Source organism: Excalfactoria chinensis, chromosome 11 (genome assembly GCF_039878825.1).
Source record: "Excalfactoria chinensis isolate bCotChi1 chromosome 11, bCotChi1.hap2, whole genome shotgun sequence".
NCBI classification, from domain to species: Eukaryota; Metazoa; Chordata; class Aves; order Galliformes; family Phasianidae; genus Excalfactoria; species Excalfactoria chinensis.
Window position 1 is genome coordinate 11,967,732 of NC_092835.1, and position 18,860 is coordinate 11,986,591.

The window sequence follows — 18,860 nt, forward strand, 5'->3', positions numbered from 1 at the left end:
GAATTAGAAAGACACTGCATGATTCACTGTTTTACATGGAACTTTCTCAGGCACTTTCTCTGCTGTTGCAGATCCAGTTCAGAAATGCTCTTCCAAAAACCTGAATGCCCTAATATGGCACTCACAGGGAAGGGAAAAGCAGCACCACCAGCACTGAATACTAGGACTTATTTGTAGCTTTTCTTGCAGTGTGAATAAGACCACTTATATTACATAAAGCCTATCTTAAAATGTCGAGAACAAACTTCTTTTGACAGCGAACTCTTGAATTTATCACAAAATCTTGTACTCAGAACCAGAAGTCAGAGTCTGAAGCGATTATCCTGAAGATGATGGTTCTATAAAATATTAAGGAATGGAAGAGGATAACTTTGCACCACTCAATCATAGCTCCTGTTATTTGCCACTCAAAACAATGCTTCTAATTCAAATATTTTTTTAGTTAGCAAAAAAAGGGAGAAAAATGTGACCATCATCAAAACATTTCCATTCTGGTTCTGTCCCAGGGAAGTGCTGGGAAGTCATGTGTGCCTCTGTGGACTGTAAACCAGGAACAGCCAGGGGAGCTAGCATGACACTGAGATGTACAACTTGTATGTAATTTGATTAAGTGCAGCTGTGTGGTTATTTTTCCTTCTGCAAAGGTTGAGTAGCACAATGTGTGCTTTATGAACAGAATTTAGAGAAAGAGATGAAGATTGCAAAATACACATCTTCTCACATTGACACCTAAAAACAAAAATGTACGAGGCCAGGATACACATGAGTGAAGGAAGTGTGCTCAGACAGCTCTAGATGATTTAAGGGGGTCTATAGTTAACACCAGTCCAAACATAACACATAGAAAAGCCATTTCCCTTTAAAACCAAGCACAAACAAACAAAGACCCCAGACCACATTGGGGTTCTGTCTACACTTGATTAAGTAACTGTGTGACTTTGAAGTGATTCATCTATTCTTGATGAAGTCCAAACATGCATATTTATTTTGGAATAAGTACATAATACTTAACATTTTTCAGGCGTAGCTCAGTCGCTCAGGACAAGAAAAACAAACCCCAGATCTCAGCTTTCAGTTATGGCAAAGCAATTTATACCAACAGAGGTCTTTCCGCATGGGGATGTAAAAGGATTGAATCCCATCTCCTTCAACACAGATTTCTACAGTGTTTACACAGTATTAAATCATAGACATAACAGGAAACACATTCTGTAAAAACAGAAGAAGAGATCTGACCCTTGTGGCACCCCTTGCTTTGTGTGTAGGCTGCTCGGCATAGCAGCGTACCTGCAGCTGAGCTCCTCAGTGTAGTGCTGACATGATGACACCCTGTTGGGGCTATCGGTGCAGATAGAGCCATGAGATGTAAATTCATTTCAAACATATACCTGCTGTGGTGCTGCCCTGCGTGTGGCTGATGGGGGTGCTTTGTGCTCCGCCATCTCCTGCAAGTTTCCCATCAGTCTCTCCTCTGCATCACATTCACCCTCAGACTGCCCACCTTAGTTGCAAAATTGGGCTGATACACAATGACCCATCTCAGCTGCTGCCCAGATTGTCACACAAGCTTGCAAAGCCTTCTGCTAAGCAGAATATCAGCCTTCCTTTCTGCTTCCTAACTTCCCTTTTCCCATCTTCCTCACAACAGCTCACCGAAGGTGAAACAAGATGGACACCCTCAGAGGCTGCATAGCAGCAGGGCTGCCTTGGTACCAGCAGCAGTGATGCCAGAGCCAGCTGAGGAAAAGCCCTCGTGTCTGCACTGGACATTACTTCCAGAACAGATACCGTGGTAGGATGAGAAGGATGGACAGAGCAAGCTGTTGCCATGGTAAGGCCCTCAGGAGCGTGGCAGTCAGTGTGAGGTAAGACAGGTCTTCCTTGTGCCACTGCGTCTCTCTTTGACAAGTGAGAATGATTAAAGTGAACATCTATATGAAAACATGGGAATTACCTATTTGCTCTCCAAAATGACCTTTAGTGTGCTTTATATTAGACAAGAGCTGGTGCCTAAAACTCAAACCTGAAGGCACAACAGAACCTAAAAAAAATATAAAATAGAAAACAACCTGTGGCCTCATTGGCATTCATTTCACAAGAACTTCAGCTCAGCTTAGACAGTTTGCCTTAATACCCATAAATGCCACAGAGATCAGTTAGTCTAGTCTGTACTCCTGGGAAAGAGCAGTTAGAAGACAGGTTTTAGAGCTGTTCCTAGCTAGGCTTCTTGCATCATGCAAAAGTAATCAACCACGACTCTGCCGAGTGCTTGACACGACATTCCTCTTTAATTCTTTTCAGATTGGATGTTTAGCACAGAAAAGAACAGTGTATTAGCATTTACTGATATTAACGTAGCCCTCCAATCCATTGCTATCTACTGAGGAGTTTACATACTCTTCCCTGTCTCTCCCTTACTGGATGTAGTCAACATAGTACTTATCTTTGGCTGCCCCTGCAGGATCATACTCTTAATATTAATCTTCTCCATTCCTCGTGACGGTTGAAAATAAAACTGTATTTCTTTACCTGCATTTCTGTTCTGCATGATTAAGTTCATTTTCGTGTGCACTGATAAGGAGATACAGAACAGTCTGTACTGCTCTTGGCTCATTTTCCTAATTTTCCTTATTTAGTTTCAGTTGGGACAGAGCTGTTTTTCCTCAGGGCCTGGTATGATGCTGTTTTGGTTTTAGGAGAAAAACAATGTTGATAGCACTGATGTTTCTAATTGTTGCTGAGCAATGCTGTACAGTCAAGGGAGTTTCAGTTTCCTCAGGTTCTCTTACTGACATCTCACAGAAGGAAAGTTTGAAAAATCTGGGGGAGTTATTTGGGTGACCTGCTGCTGCTCCAGGACCAGCTGGTAAATGGTTGGTGGGTGATAACTGCTTGTGTATCACTGTTATGTATATACAGACATAATTATTGTAACGGCTATCACTTTTTCTTCTTCTTTTTTGCTATCTTAGTAGGTAGGTTTTATCTCAACCACTGAGTTCTACTTTTTTCTTTCTTTCTTTCTTTTAATAATCCTCTCCCATCTCACTCGGAAGGGGGGAGAGCATGAAAACAACTGTGTGGTGTTTAGCTACCTGCCAGGTTAAACCACAACACTTCTTAGAAGAAATTCTTAGAAGCTGATCCAAAGTTGCTCTGTCTCACTCATATGTAATACTAAGCAGATTCATCAAATTCAGCATCACCCCCCTTAAGTAAGTAGAAATCCTTGGCTGATTGCAACTTATTTCCCTACAGCTCATTACAACACCCCCTCAAATCAGTGATGTCAGGTTTTAGAGACCTGTCTAAGATTTTGTGAGGACAGACCTTGCTGATCACACAGGATTTATTAGTTGAGCATTACTTTTTTGCAAAGATGTGCTGGTCAGAATAAATTCACTTACCTGGGCAGGCCTGTGAACTGTCCACTGAAGTGTAAAGGAAAACAAAACAAAAAAAACCCAACCAACCACCACGAGTCTATCTGGATGCAGAACTACATTCAACTAATTTCTTCCTTCTCACTTTCTTTTTCGAGAGTCTGTCAATATCTGCTCCTACCATATTTTAGTTCTGCTCTTGCTGTAGCTCCTATTGAGAACAGCTGGACTCTGCCTTCTATTTCTGACCTCACAATGCAGATGATGAGGCCATCTGAGACAACGGTGAGAGGCTTTCAACACCTAATTCCTTAGCACATCCAGTACATTTGGCTTCAAAAAGCAATGATTTCAAAATATAGGGAAATCCTACTGGAGAGAAATCCAATATTCTTATTCTTCAAGGAAAGGCTCAGCGTGCCAGAAGTTTAGCATGGGCTCCATGCCTCATGTTTTCAGTCACATAAAGAAGCACATAAGAAAACACCTTCGAAGGAAAGCATGAAGACTGAAGTGTGTACACGGACACATTGTAATCTTCACTTTGCTCCTGTTCCAGCATGGTCCTACTTGTCAGTTTCTGGAAACTACTTTCAATTTCCCTGCTGCCTTACTTTTGGGCTAGACCTCAAAGCAGATTTCAGGTAGTAAAACAGACATAAATGCAGAGCTAGTTTTGCACAAGACAGCATGTAATTTCTAAGTAAACAGCATCTTGCTTTGTTAATAGCCTACTGCAAGATTCTTAGTAAAAAATGGCAAGGCAGAGACAAGCAAAACAGCACAGGTACTTAAATTATGCTCAAGGCATACTGATGGTCAATATAATTAGCATTCTAAAAGCAACATGGGCATCACAGAGCTTTTAAAGCACTAAAAGCATCTTCTACTGATGAGAGATTTGTGATTTTATGCTTTCTTGCTGGAATCTTACTTTTAACTGCTCTCAAAATGTATCTCACAACCTGGATGAATGAGCAAAAGGCTTTTTTTGTGCACTGTATGGCCTCCATCTTGGCCATGCACACAGAGCTTACTTGTCACCTGTAATATCACCTGCAAGTCTGAGGAGTATCCAGAAGTTATTCGTACGATATTTGGTTTTATCCATGGCAACACTTACTGTTGTCTGTTTTTCATTTGCTCTTTATATAAGAACTAGCACATCTGAATACAGGTCAGAAATCTTGGCTCTTGATCACTAGAAACCAACAGATGCATAATGCCATCTTGTGACAGTACTGCAATAGTACACCAGACTCCAACACAGCTACCACACTGTGGTCGGCAGTTGTTCACAGACCATTAGGAGTATACATTACTTCCAAAATATACGAGGAGGCCTAAGGAAAGCACATACACATTATACAGCAGTCTCTGTATCAGAAAATACTACAGTGTCTGTCTGATTTTCATCAAGAAACATTTGGAAGCTTTTCAGTGAAGCAGGTACTGGAGGCACATAAGTGTTTTTGTTTTCTAGAATGTACTGATATGTTATCTAAAGTGACATCAGTTCTTTCGAACCATTACTGCTTTAATAAGCAATTAAAATCAAGTGGAAGATTTTTCATAGAAAATATTAACACAAATCTGTAGTAGCAGCAGTTTTTAATTTACCAAAAACTGGCATCTATTAGCAATGGGACATACATAAAAATATGTTTGTTTATACAAATAAAATTAGGTTCTGAATATTCACAAAGTAACATGACCAAGCAACGTTCTTACTCTTACTGACATCTAGTCTGATCAGTTGTGATATAAAAACCCTGTTTTTCAGTCAAGCACCATGGCAGACAGTGCATTAAGATCCCTCATGAACGGATGATCAACTAATATTTTATCAATCTTCTGTCTTTGCTCATAATCAGGAAATATTTTTATCAGGGCTTCTCTCAGCTGTACTGTTTCTGAGGCAGATCTTTGTGGTGGAATTGACAGACAAGCCTTCATATCTGTATCCATTGGAAGCCACACTGCTGAACGATCACCATGTGCTCGATTTTTAGGCTGTTGACTGCTGCTGGTTGGATTGGGAACGTGCATGAAGAAAGGTGACTCAGAAGAATATTGCTCTCTGCTGTGTAAAGCTTTTTGTGCTGACAGGAAGCCTCTATGGAATAAAATGAAAGTTTTGATTAAATTGAGATAGAGCAAACACTGTCTATGTACAGCCACAGAAAAGAAAGAAGCCTACAACTCCTATACTTCACTGATTGCTCACTTACTGACTGAAAAAACATGAATCACTTGATTCCAAAGTGAAACAAAACTGTAGATAAGACAAGATCATTCTTCATCTACTTGTGTCCACATTTGTCAGCTGTGCCCACATTTTAGATTGCAAAATGAAAAAAACATGGCCTTGTTCTTTAATGGGGCAATGAAGTTTTTCAGCAATTTTAGGGTCTTAACATTCTATCTTAATTACTGAGATCTCATATCAGAATATTTAAGAAGTTGATGCTTTTCAAAACTGCTTTCAATTTAGAGCCAATTCCACTTCACATGCCACCACATAAAGCAGAAACATGAACTAAAACACACATTACAGTTTGTTCTCCTGCTACCAAGGGAAACTGTATTAAAATTACGGAGCTCTATTTTAAAAGTTATACATTAATCCATTTATAATTGTTAGGCTGGTGAATGAAAGGAAAGGGAAGCCAAATTCTTGTTTAAAAGTACAAATCCAGTTTTGAGTCTTGGCACATAACACAGAGTAAATTCATCCTTCTGAAATACATGCATATTTAAAGAGTACAATAATCATAACAACATAAGTTTATTAATATTCAACATTGTAAATCAAGTACAAATGCATTTAAATAGCAACACCTCTCCAAAACAATGATAGTCACAGTACCATAACCACATGTGAAAAGAAATGCCTCTCCTGTGACAAAGGATATGAATTCAGTGTTTCTTCTGTGGTAACTATTGCTCAAGTATTAATAATGAGCAAGTGTATTTTAGATATCGCTGCTGTGTTTTGGAAGGACACCAGGCATATCTCAGACTACCAGTAAGGTTTGTGCAATCATGACACACAGTTTGGACCACCACTGTATGAAAACCACCACAGTGAAACCTCAGAGGAAGTTATTTGAGGTACTTGTCTTACTTATTTCAGTTGTGAGAGAGATGTTGATGCAAATGTCACCAGCACCTTCTGAACAGACTGCAGTAACAGGAAAAAAATGCCCATGTTTATCTGCTAGCATTCATGTCTGATTTTACTCTACCCTCACTATACAGCTCTACAGAAATGTTCAAGTGAGCCACAAACAGTTCATTTCCCATCTGAAATCATAACTGTCTCAAACAGAAGTGAAAACAGAGCTTATACCTAGAAGGGCCTTCACTCTGAAGGAAGTCATCTAATCTAGGTCCATTTCTTCCCAAGGGATCATCAGGAACCATAAAAATATCCCCAACAAAAGTGTACTGGAGCAACCTGCAAGAGAGTTCTTCCATTATTCTTTACTAACAATGTATTCTCCCCTCCCCACCCCTCATCTCCATAAAACAGGAGTATATGCCTATAGCAAACCATACAGCATCAGGAGTTAATGGAGATTAACTAGTGAATACCCATTTTAATTGCAGCCAGCATTCACTGTCAAAGTAACTTTAAGGGAGCGTGTGTACACTGCTCTTATTTGCACTGCAAAATACTGAGGTGGTTCGTTTTTTTCCTTTCCTTTTGCAAACAGTGTCTGTCAGGTGACATACACAGGTACAGTTTTTTCCTTTCTTAAGAGACCAGCATGGAATTTTCCAGATTACAGATTTTCTGGTTGTTCAAACTCCCCTTCTTTGTAAGGATCTTCAAACACAAAGCGATTAGTGCTTATGTTATCAGAAAGCCACACAACTAGCAAACAGTGTCAGATGCTTATGGTTGAAACAAAAGCTTTTTTTTTCCCCTGGAATCATTTTGGGCTGGTGGAAAAACCTGCATTCAGGGAAACTCCTTCAACTAAAGTTTGTCTAAGAAGATTTGGTACAGTTAACACGGTCTTAAAAAGAACATCCCCAAAAAACACAGACTAAGAATGGCACTAAGAATTCATATTGAAGTACTGTATGAGAACAGAACCTGACTTTTGTAAAACTCACTTAAGAGACAGTGAAAATACCCGTGTGATTAGGCAAGAACCCAAGTCAGTTTTCAATATTTCAGTAAATGTATACAGAACCCAATCACTGCAGCAAGTGTTTGCTCAGAGGATGTCACCAAGACTGAGCGATTAATAAAAAATCTCTTCAAAGCTGAACAGAAAAATATACTTTCTTATTTCTTATTATGAGGACCTGATTTAACTGGAAGGAAAAAAAAATGAGAGGGGGAAAAAAAAAAAGGAAGAAAATGGTTGTGCAGGAGAAACTGATCCATAGAGAATCCACAGATTGAAACAGGCATACTTGACAGCTAAGTGAACTCATCTAAACCCACACGATGCTCAACAACTGTACGGCAACAGCTGCAGAGATAAGCATTCATTCTTTTGCTTAGCTATGCCTATTTGTTGCACTGCAGCGCAGAGTGAGTGATTCTGAAACTTTAACAGTGACTCTGTGTCTGCTTCAGCCATTGTATCTCCTTGAAGAAATGAACTGTCTGACCGAAAACAAAAGACTGTGAGAACGGCTTGCTAAGTGTGTACTCTTAACAGGATGTTACACTGAAAGTTCAGAAGGGACACAGCTTGGCTGCCATAAAGGGCTTCTACTTACAGGAGTAATTAACAGACATGCATTAGAGGATCTGTGAATAACAGGGGTATCAGGCTACTCAACACACAATTATAAGGTCACAAATCAAAGGGGGGAAACTAATAGTAGCTGCTTGTTCTCAAAAATAATTGTATCATAGGTTACCTTCATGTGGAATTATAAGTTCTTGAAACTGTTTTGTTTTGTTTTTTTTTAATTAGAGTGCCTGCAGCTTTAAGGACAGACATCCTATAAGGCTTTATAGAAATCCAAGTCATTACCTTTTCTGAATAATTTCTCTCCAGGCAAATGATTCTGTCACAAATTCTCTGAAGTTATCGTTAGTCACAATAACACCTCCAGTTTTATCAGCAAGATGTAATAAAAATCTGTAACATTCATTTCAAAGACAGTTATAATGGTTTTCTTTGCTGAAAATTGTTCAAAGAGCTAGAAAACTAAATATCCTTTACCATCCAAAGGGAACTTCCTTACAAGAAAAAATTTAAATAATAAAAAATTGATTTTTGACCCATTAACTTCAAAAGCAATACAGTTTTAGGCAGCATTCATTTATTTACTGCACATAATTTTTATGGGAGGCTTTTTTCCCTGCTGGAAGACAAAAATACCAACATGAAAGTGTAAAACTCCCCAAACACACAGAATTAATAGATCCTGAAATATTTGTAGAGGTAAGTGGCTTGTTTTTTCAGAAAGTGCGGTATTTATTAGCAATTCTAACCCAAACTTTTTCAGATATATTCAGATGTACCTTTCTGCTTAATATCAACGTCTGTGTTCTGCAATACAGTGTTATGCACATTACTTTTTGCTTTGTCTACACCTGCTAACAAAGGCTGTGGCTTCCATGTGGTTGTTAAACAACTTACGACAACAATTTAGAAAGTTCCATGATATTTACCTATTGGAAAATAAGCTTTTTGCTAGTTGAAGCACTGCACAGGGATGACCTCAGCAAAGACACAATGGTTGGTACTTTTTCTTTTTTTAAGATGGAAAATGATACATTTCAATGTGCAAATATGTTAATGCAACACTCATTTCCACACTAATCCTAAAATTACTGTACCTACATAACATTATATATAAAAGCTGTCTGTATGTAAAATATTAGTGTGTAAACTACTCCAACTTGACTTCTTCTATGTAATATAAAATATTACACATTTTTTCTACATTATTACTAAAGAGACTGGAGTTGCAACATTTTAACAAGGATATAAAACTACAGAGCGCTTCATTTATATTTTGCACATCAAATTTTGCAGCCAGGTACAGGACTGTACGATGCAACAAAACAGACATGCCCATGATGCAAAGAACTTGACAATTCCACAGTCAGAAAAAGTATGACTTACTAATACAGAGCTGCACGAGCTGTCTGACAAAGCTAGAAATGCCTCGTCCAAGCAGAATTAGATAAGCTGCACCTGGAAAAAAAACCTTTTCTACCATGTTCTTACTGTGTAGCAAGACTAGGAAGATTTGGTAATACCAATGAAAACACCAGTGCACTCCACTCCACCCACCCAAAGCTTAGTACTGTGCTGTCCATTGCAAAATGATCCCCACATTTTGAAGCAGAATTTTGGTTCTCAAATTAACTCTCAAACTAAGCATATTCTGTACCTGTCGTCATGAGAAGCAATCCTTGCTCCCAACACCATCCTTGAAGGGGTTAAAGACAATATTCCAACATCTTCCAGCTGTGTTAAGAAATCCTGCTCTGTTAAAAGATGAAACAACTGTTCAATAAAAACAAAAGCTTCCCTCCAAGCTACGCACAGACTTGATAATTAAGACACACACACACACACACACACACACAAAGAGAGAGATATAAATAGCAGAGAAGATGGGTTATTTTTGTACCCATTAATTTACAGAAACAGCATACTGACAGATGAAGAGTTATTAACATGCAAGCAAAGGGGAGAAGGCTGAAAACAGAAATTAAACAAAAATGCAAAAAAGAAAAAAGAAAAAGGCCTCCATCTATGGCTTATCAGCAAGTCTATACAGAATTCCAGAGAATCTCACAATGTATATTGAAAACAAATTACTTGTGCTTAGCAGCCAGACTGTTCTTTCCTTTGTTTTATGAAATATTTGTTCTCCCTTTTCGTAGAAGTACCTGAATAATTATTTACAATTTAATTTAAGAAAAACATTAGAAAACTATTTTCCACACCTGTAATGGAAGGATCACGCCTCGTTCTCCACTGTGGAACAAACACAGTAATGTTTCTGTGGCCACGTTTCCAAAAGTAGTCGACAGCGATTGCAATTCCTCGACAGGAGAAGAACTTCCTTAAACCATGACTTGGGGGAGGAGGAACGGGAAGAAAAAGGTGAGATTAAATTCACAACAGCTTTACTACTATTAATGCAAACAAAACAGAAGTAGGAAAATATACCTACAGCGTCAGCAGAAGAAAGGCTAGACAGGTAGTAGAGATGGAAAATATTATGAATGGGAAAAATGCCTTCAGCACAAGAAGAGAACAAAAATATCACCTGCAATGTAACATAGCTCAGTCTTTAGCTTTCATTAGTACAATACCTGGGTAATTAGAAGTACGTTTACCTTTAGAAGGAGGTTTCAGAAAGCTATTGATTATACATTAAGACAATCAGCATGCTACTTATCCAAATACAATCCCAACAGTTTAACTAGCTCCCCAAGTTACACTGATAAATTCAACGATAATCTGAGATGTTAGAGCCTCCTCTCCCTTTTGAAGGTGAGCTACCACCTTCAAACAATACACTGAAATGTCTTTGAAGGCAGATTTTCAAAACGCTGTAGTCCAGTGGCAATCCTTTAGAAAGCAGATGCTCATTACTTTTTTTTTACAGCTCAGTTAAGTGACTTTCCTTAAAATCAACAATTGCCTACTATGAATGACACAGAGTTTGGAGTTGATATCCTTGAGAAAACCCTCTTAGTCTGTACTATCCAATGATCCTTCCTACAGATCTATTTAACAACTGGGAGGAAGTCCTCCTTTACTAACTGTCTAAGTAGACTTCAGGAACTGAACCTTAAATAAAACACAGAAGATGGAATAGAAGCTAACCCTAGATAAATCCCTACCAAAAACCAGTTAGGAGCTTACATGAGGCTAAACCTAGTTTCAGTCCTGAAACTTTTCCCCTCACATTTTCCCAGAATACAGCGTAGACACAGACAAAACAAAGGCATGGAGGCTGATTACAATAACCCATTACAATTGGTATCATGAACATAACAAGCATTTCTTACTATGCTGTTCTTATTCAACATTTTGAGTTAGATGTTAACTGACAACACAACAACTGTCAGAACAGTAAGTGATTAAATGGTATTCATATTTTAAACTGTTCTTGAATTCAAGTGTAATAGTATAATACAAGCCTAATCATAAGCCTTGTTAGTTTGAATGTCATTTTAGTCTAATCAATGGGGAAATATGAACAGTGAACTCTTTCAAACACTGCCATGCAAGTACTTTGCAGTGAAATGCAGCCTTTGGTGGCATTCAAGGATCTTCTTTCAAATTTCTAAATGCCTCAAACATAACTCTATTACAATTCTTGGATTAAGTTTGAAGAGAACCTTGTTATACAGAAGGGCAAAAAACTCAATAAGCTACATCTGAATTATAAAAGGCAAAAAAAACCCAACTTGATTTATTAACAGATTCTGGAGAAAAATATCTATTCTTGAAATAACTGTTCCTGATATCAAGAGCAGATTAAGAACTGTAACTGTCACACAAGGCCTCATAAGCCTTCCAGGTTAAATCTAAACAGCAGCCATTGTCACGCTGCCACTTTAAGCTGGATATCCTATTTAGTAACTGGAAAACGTTGCTGAATGCTTTCACTATTGTTAGCAGATAGAGTAAACTCTGGACTCCTCATTCAAAAAACACCGAAACTACAGTTAAGGTTAATGCGTAGCTTTTGCTTGGTTGCATATGACAAGAGAAACATTCTTCAGCTTCTTGTAGTCTTCCAGAATTAAGTCACAGTCAAGTAGTGACCTTGAAGCCCATTCAGCCTTTGTTCAAGCACGCATTCATACCTCCCTTAAAAAAAAACAGCATGACACTTAGGTGCACAAACACACAAGAATGGGGAAGTGGGTGTCCGTAACCTCAAGATACCAAGAAACAAAACTGAAAACAATTCAAAGCAAAATTGAAAACAATTCTCTCGTTTCTAACACGTAAAAAAACCCAATTCTTTACTTAGCCAGAAAGAAGCTGCAGAAGTACCTACATTAAAAAAAGAAAACAACACCAAACAAAAAACAGCCAAAAAAAAAACCCAACACACAACGCTCTCCACCCCCACCTTTCCCCGCCACCCCCCATTTGGCTGGGCAGCAGAAGACAGACACAACAGGACCCTGTTTGGCAATAGTACATCAATGCTACCTAGCACTGGAAAACTAAGCAGATGCTTATTCACTATCTTTTAATTCACTGTTTTTAGATCTATTTGGCTGTTCTAAAACCAAATGCTTCTACACAAAACACCATGCTTCTACATAATTAACTTTAAACCACGTACTCTTTTTTTTTTTTATGTAAAGGTAAATACTACATTAATGGTTTTTATGATACAGTAAGTCATAACGGCTTTATTATAATTAGATTTGTACACTGCTATAAATGTCATACAAGGAATCAGATAAAATCTTGTGAATTGTAACTTAAGACTATCATAAACACGATCGCTGTTATTAAATGGAGAATGAAAACCATCAGAACTGCTATGTGTTTGAAATCAAACTGGCTGTCAATTGCACTTAACTTTTCATTATTAAACCTTACCCAAACTTATCAATGTAGCTTCTACTAGTATCTGAAAAGCTCAGCCCAACACACGCTGGTCACCAAAAAGCCAGCTACCAACATTTTTCTATGTAATACAGCAATCTCATCATCCCGACTTCACTTGAAAGTTCACTGAACTTTTAATAAAGAGACAGTTGGTAAGAGCAACACTTACGAAATCGCAACGTTGCTTCCATCAATAATGATATGTTTTAGATATGGTTTCCCAGGTTCATTTTTCAGCTCCAGTCTGTACGGCTTTTTGAGAGATTCCAGAAATCTTTGGACACCAGTAATGGAAGGATCAATCTGACGTCTGTATGATCCACCCACCTCTCTATCGAGATTTGTAGAATGCATCTCTGAAGACAATACATGCGCTTGGGTGGGATTTTCAAAATTTGATGTTTGAGAAGTGTGTTGGTTGGGAGATCTTGCTTGATAAGAGCTGCAGTGTCCCAACCGCTCCTCTGGAATAGGATGACTATTCTGCACAGGTGAGGGCCTTGCAGTTTTTTGCTGAACTGCAGTTTTACTCTTCGCTGAGGTACGGCGCACATCTGAACTCCCTCTGGCTACAAAATCGATTTCTTTCAGAGCTCCAGACTGCGTAGGGCTGAGAGGTACAAAACCATCAGTTTCTGTATCACTCGATGTTGAATTATGATTCTTACCAGGACAATAAATATCTCTTTGTTTGCAGCATGTAGCTGAACTTTTACCAGGAGAGACAGGTTTGCATTCCAATACACGCATTTTATCTTCTGCATCAACTTGAGTCCTTGGCACATCTCTGGTTTTGTGATGTTCTGTTCTTGTCTCATTTGAAGTATGACTGGTTTTGAGTGGATTTTTCTTGCAAAAAATGTCTTCATCTTCTAGTTTATGTGAACTATTTGCATTACTTCCTAAACGTAGATTTGTAGTTCCAGGTGTTTTAGATGACCACTCTTGTTCTTTTTGAAATTTTAAGTTTTCTTTTTCAATTTCTTCCAGCAGCGTTAAGGGTTCCACAGACTGTCCTAGAATACCGATGACTTTTTCCACAATACTTTGTGAATATCCCATCGTTCTGAAAAAGTTTACAAGAATCTTATATTCTATTTCCTCACTGATATCATCGCCTTCTCTTATACAGTAACTGGGATCATCTAAGTCATCACAGCTATCTGAAATCAGATCAATAACTGCATCCCTCTTGGAAGGATCATTGTGCGAGACGGTCTTCACTTCCTGGTCATTTTCCAAAGAGAATTGCTTTTTAGGGAGACGTTCCTCAGCATCAGAAAATCGTCTTTTACAAGATTGTCTTTCTTTAGATGTCATTGCCTCTAATGGAGGCACAACATTTATGGGAACAAAACTTGTTTCAGAAGCATCAGAAAACACGTTGTCCATTTGCTTTGTAAGCTCAGTTACAGGAGTCCCAGCATTGTTTCTCTCCTCCTCATTCCCTGTTTTTCCATCTCTGCTTGTAACAACGACTTTGGAGGTTTTGTCCTTTAAGAGCTCTGCTGAGTTTTGGGACCCTGTAAGATCTACTATAGCATCCGCTGACTCACAACACTCAGTTTGCATCAGAGTTAGGAGTTCTCTTTTTAGTGAGCTAGGCAAAATCAATAAATCCATTGTATATTTATCTGCATGTGCTTCCACAAATTGCCTAAATTGCTTTTTAATATCCGATTCATATTCACTTGACAAACTTTCATTATTCTCAAAAAGCTTCACAAACTGCTGAACTTGACTCTGAGCCATAACAACTGCTTCTGCACCCCCTTTAATACTAAGCAATCCTATTTCCAGCACGGTTATGTCAGCACAGGTATCCTGAATAAGACTGTTGAGAAACATGTTCTGTGCACCAACAAAAATGCAGTGCATGTCCTTTGGGTAATATTCTTTTTCTTCTAGTTCAGGTTCACAGAGACCCTTAATGTACTCCTAGAAGGAGAAAAAGACAGAGAAGTAAATCTTGTGAAAAGCTGACATTTAATATCAGTAATGGACCAATACACTTGAACTACAGAATTGCAGGGGCTGGAAGGGATCACCCAGTCCAACCCCCTGCTGAAGCAGACTCCCTACAGCAGCTTGCACAGGTAGGCGTCCAGGTGGGTCCTGAATATCCCCTGAGGAGACTCTACAACCTCTCTGTGCTCTGTCAGCTTTACTGTGAAGACGTTCTTATGCACATTCATGTGGAACTTCCTGTGCTTCAATTTGTGGACATTTCTCTTTGTCCAACCACCACACACTGCTGAAAAGTGTCTGGCCTTGTCCCTTTGCCTCCTGCATCTTAGATATTTACAGACACTGATCTCCAGGAGACACCTGTTGTCCACCAGAACCCCCAGGTCCTTCTCTGCAGAGTTCCTCTCCATCAGGTCATCCCCCAGCCTGCACTGCTACATGTAGTTAATCCTCCCTACATGCAAGACTCTACACTTGCTCTTGTTAAACCTCATCTGGATCCTCTCTGCCAACGCTCTGGCCTGTCCAAGCAAAATAAAAACAAAGCAAGGTTTGCACAGTAAATACGCCCAGTAAACTAGGTAACACATACAAAACACATATTTGAAGTGATTTTTAAATAGATTTCATAGAAAGCTATCTTTTACTTTTTTATATTCCATTATTTATAACTAAGTTCACTTGAAACTGACAGTAACTGAGTATTTAAGCTGTGGTTCTAAATACACCAAATGTTTACTTTATCACTGAAAAAAAAAATCTTAACATCCTTGATTCTCAGAATTCTTAATATCTGAAAGCATTCAGGCTCAACCAAGGAAAGGCACTCCCATTTGTGTCTTAAATTTAAGAAAGGATGGGTAGTTAAAATTATGATATTTGGACCAAACTCAACTTCCAGTAGTTACAGAGTAACTCATTCCTCTGAGTTTCAAAAAGGTATTTATGCTACTCACTTAAAAACACAGCTAAACTTAAACAGTTTTCAGTTACTGTCTCTTATTTGACTAGGCTAAATCATTTAAAATAAATCTTGATCTTCCCCACTGTCTTTAGTTTTAGCATTCACTTTTAACAAGTCAGAAAGATTTGTTTTGTTATCCCCATTCTTTGGCCAGAGAACACACACTTTGTCAGAAGCACCTTGTGCTGGAGTAAGTTCCTGACAGTGGACTCAAAGACTGCTTCTGAAGAACTCCCAAAGAGTAACTGCAAAGGTATTTATATTTTTATCTGTTTATTATATGTTCTTCGCCCTATACTTATCACTGAGGCATGATACAATGTAACTAGTAGCATCCATTAAAATCTAACCTATAGAAAAATTAGGATAAAACAAGACAAAATCAGAAAGAGATGCACTAGACCTGGACTGCAACAGATTTCATTAATCGAAAACAACATTCACATTTTTCAGCTAAAAGTGAAAAAATCAAACATCTACTACTACAAAAAAAGATCACATCCAAAATTCCTAACAGCAAGGCAGCTTTTGATAAAGGTTCGTTACAAGGTAGTCTGAAAAGTAGATGATATTGACAAAAGACTGAGAAAATTCCACAAGTCTCCAGTTCTGTGTAGGACAGATCATGGACAGGATCACTACAAGTTCAGGATATGTTGTTGTTTTTTCTTTTTTTATAGACTAAAAAAAGGTCGTGAATTTCACCATCCAGAAGTTACCAAAATAAACTGTCTATACTAATGTGTTCTAAACATGTCAGAGTTCAGAAGCTGCCAAAACACAATACTTTGTTTTGGTCAGGCAGCATAATTATTTCTAAGTCTACTGTACTTCAAACTCTATAATGTAGTGAAACCACTTTCTAAGCTGCAGTCACGATATGTGCAGAATCTCCAGTATATCGAATCTGACTGCCTTCCCTTAGTCTTGGAAACTGAGATTCCCTTTTAAACGAAACTGAAAGCCATTACAAGGTAACGAAGAATGCAAGGCCACTTTTTATCATCTCTGAGTCATAGTGGTGTAAGCACCAGGGCAGGACACTTCAAGACCTTACCAGCACAAACAGCTTCTGCAGTAAAATCAACAGAAGAATGTTTGCGCCATCACATGATTGCTGCTGCTAAAAAACAACGTGCTTAAAAAAAACGTCAAGAGTAGAGAACAGAACAGCACTGCAGAATGAATATTGCAAATGATTGATGAATTCAAACAGAAAATGCTGTAATAGAATGGTTTCAAAAGAACAAAAAGATGTGTGATAATACTTTCTAGTCAACAAGCCATCCAGATAAGGTCTAAGAAGGCTTTAAATGTGAGGAAAGAATCTCCTATACCCTTTTAAGTATGTGGAGTAAGAAGCAATCCATATATTGTCAGAAAAAAAGCAATGACAGAATTGAAAATTGCTTTCCAGGCTTTTTCTGGGAAAAAACAACAACCAAAAAGGAAGTTGTACTGCAGCAGCCTGGAGAGGAGAAATATCCCATATGTCACCTGTAACAGCTTCCAGAATCTCTAAGCCCAACAGAGAATCAAACTGGCTGAGATCCAGAGTCAGTTAATTCAACCACCTTATCTTTCAACTTCTACAACTGATGCATTACAAAGGGAAAGGAATCAAGAACTTCAAAGTGGGATGTGAAGTGAATTAAGTCATAAGATACATTGTGTACGTGTGTGTTAAAGACACAAAAAGCCCAGCTATCAGAACTTCAGGCTTCAGAGCTACCTGCAGCCTAGATGGTTCTCACACTGCTGCACTCAGCACACAGTATGTGCACACACAGCTCCTACTAACACCCCTGGTGTGCCAGCTGTACAAGGGGTGTAACTAATTCTATACAAGCACCCTCACAGCAGCCAGTGCCATCACCAAGGGCGCAAGCAGCACTGATAACGTTCTTCTTGTTTTGGAAGAAAACTCCAGCAAACCAACAGTTGAAGCAGCCCGGAGCTGCCAACTTGTTCCTGGAGGAAATAAGAGCTCGGCTGAGCTGTCACTCAGAGCCCGGCCAACAGGCCATGGAATCAGTGATGTGTGTAAACCAACCGCGAAACCTGGCAACACCCAACCGACCGTGAGACTTCTGGAACTGCAGAAGAAAGGCGAGATGCGTTCTGATCGTTCTGAGCACCGTCCAGGTGCCGGGGGTCGTACTCGAGAAGGCTGCACTTTGCCCCCGGCTCGTCCCGCAGCAGCGCTGCCCTTTGCTCGCAGTTCAACCACTTCCTACACCGATACCGGCAGGTCCCGGCCCGTCCTCCCCGGGTCGGCCCCAGCCCCGCCGGGCGAAGGGGCTTCAGTCGCGGCCCCCTCCGCCTCCATACCTTGGCGTTCCGCACGGCCTTCCCGCCGCCCGCCAGCTGCACCCAGATCCTGGCGGCGGGCGGCGGCTGTCCCGGCGGCGGGAAGGCGGGCCGCCAGTCCCCCTGCGCCTCCAGGACGGCCAGCCGCACCTCGAACAGGCCCTGAATGCGGCCCCGGCTGCCCTCCAGGAAGCGACGTTTCTCGGCCGGGACGGTGAACTCGTCCAGGCCCGGCCCGGAGCCGCGGGCCGCCCCGCGAGCCGCCATCAACGCCAGCCGCGCTGGGCCGCGCTCCGGCCTCCCATCCCGCCGGGCCGCAGGACAACAACACGGGGAATCCCCGGGCTCCCTTCGCTCGGTACGTGCGTCATCAACCCGCGACGGCGGCACCGCCTCACCCGGAAGTGGGCCGTGCCCCCTCCACGCCCGGGCGCCATTTTTTGCCGAGGGCGGCGACGGCTCCCCTCGTTTCGTCAGGCACCGCCCCGCCTTTACCACGCGGTGGGCGGTTCGCTGCGGTGTTGGGAGCCGAGCCGGGCTGTAGCGAGGCGGCTGCGCCTTGTTTGCTTTTGTTTGTCTGCGGACGGGATGGAGCTGCGGTGCGTTGGAGCACGGAGCGACCAGCGCCTCGTGCAGCCTTCACAGGGGAGGCCGCGG

General features: G+C 40.2%; 1 protein-coding gene across 2 annotated transcripts; it reads right to left on the reverse strand.

Annotated features, from left to right (window-relative positions):
* Positions 1-888: 888 nt before the first annotated feature.
* Positions 889-18,612, reverse strand: N4BP1 (NEDD4 binding protein 1). Of its 2 annotated transcripts, none has more exons than XM_072346257.1 (7): positions 18,225-18,612; positions 13,131-14,899; positions 10,321-10,451; positions 9,759-9,855; positions 8,387-8,494; positions 6,736-6,843; positions 889-5,499 (listed from the first exon to the last, which is right to left on the reverse strand). In XM_072346257.1, exons 1-7 carry the CDS (start codon positions 18,468-18,470, stop codon positions 5,163-5,165), a joined length of 2,796 nt encoding a protein of 931 aa, XP_072202358.1. In that variant the 5' UTR covers positions 18,471-18,612; the 3' UTR covers positions 889-5,162. The 2 variants fall into 2 exon arrangements, with proteins under 2 accessions (XP_072202358.1, XP_072202359.1); XM_072346258.1 differs by lacking the exon at positions 18,225-18,612 and adding an exon at positions 17,974-18,216.
* Positions 18,613-18,860: the final 248 nt, after the last annotated feature.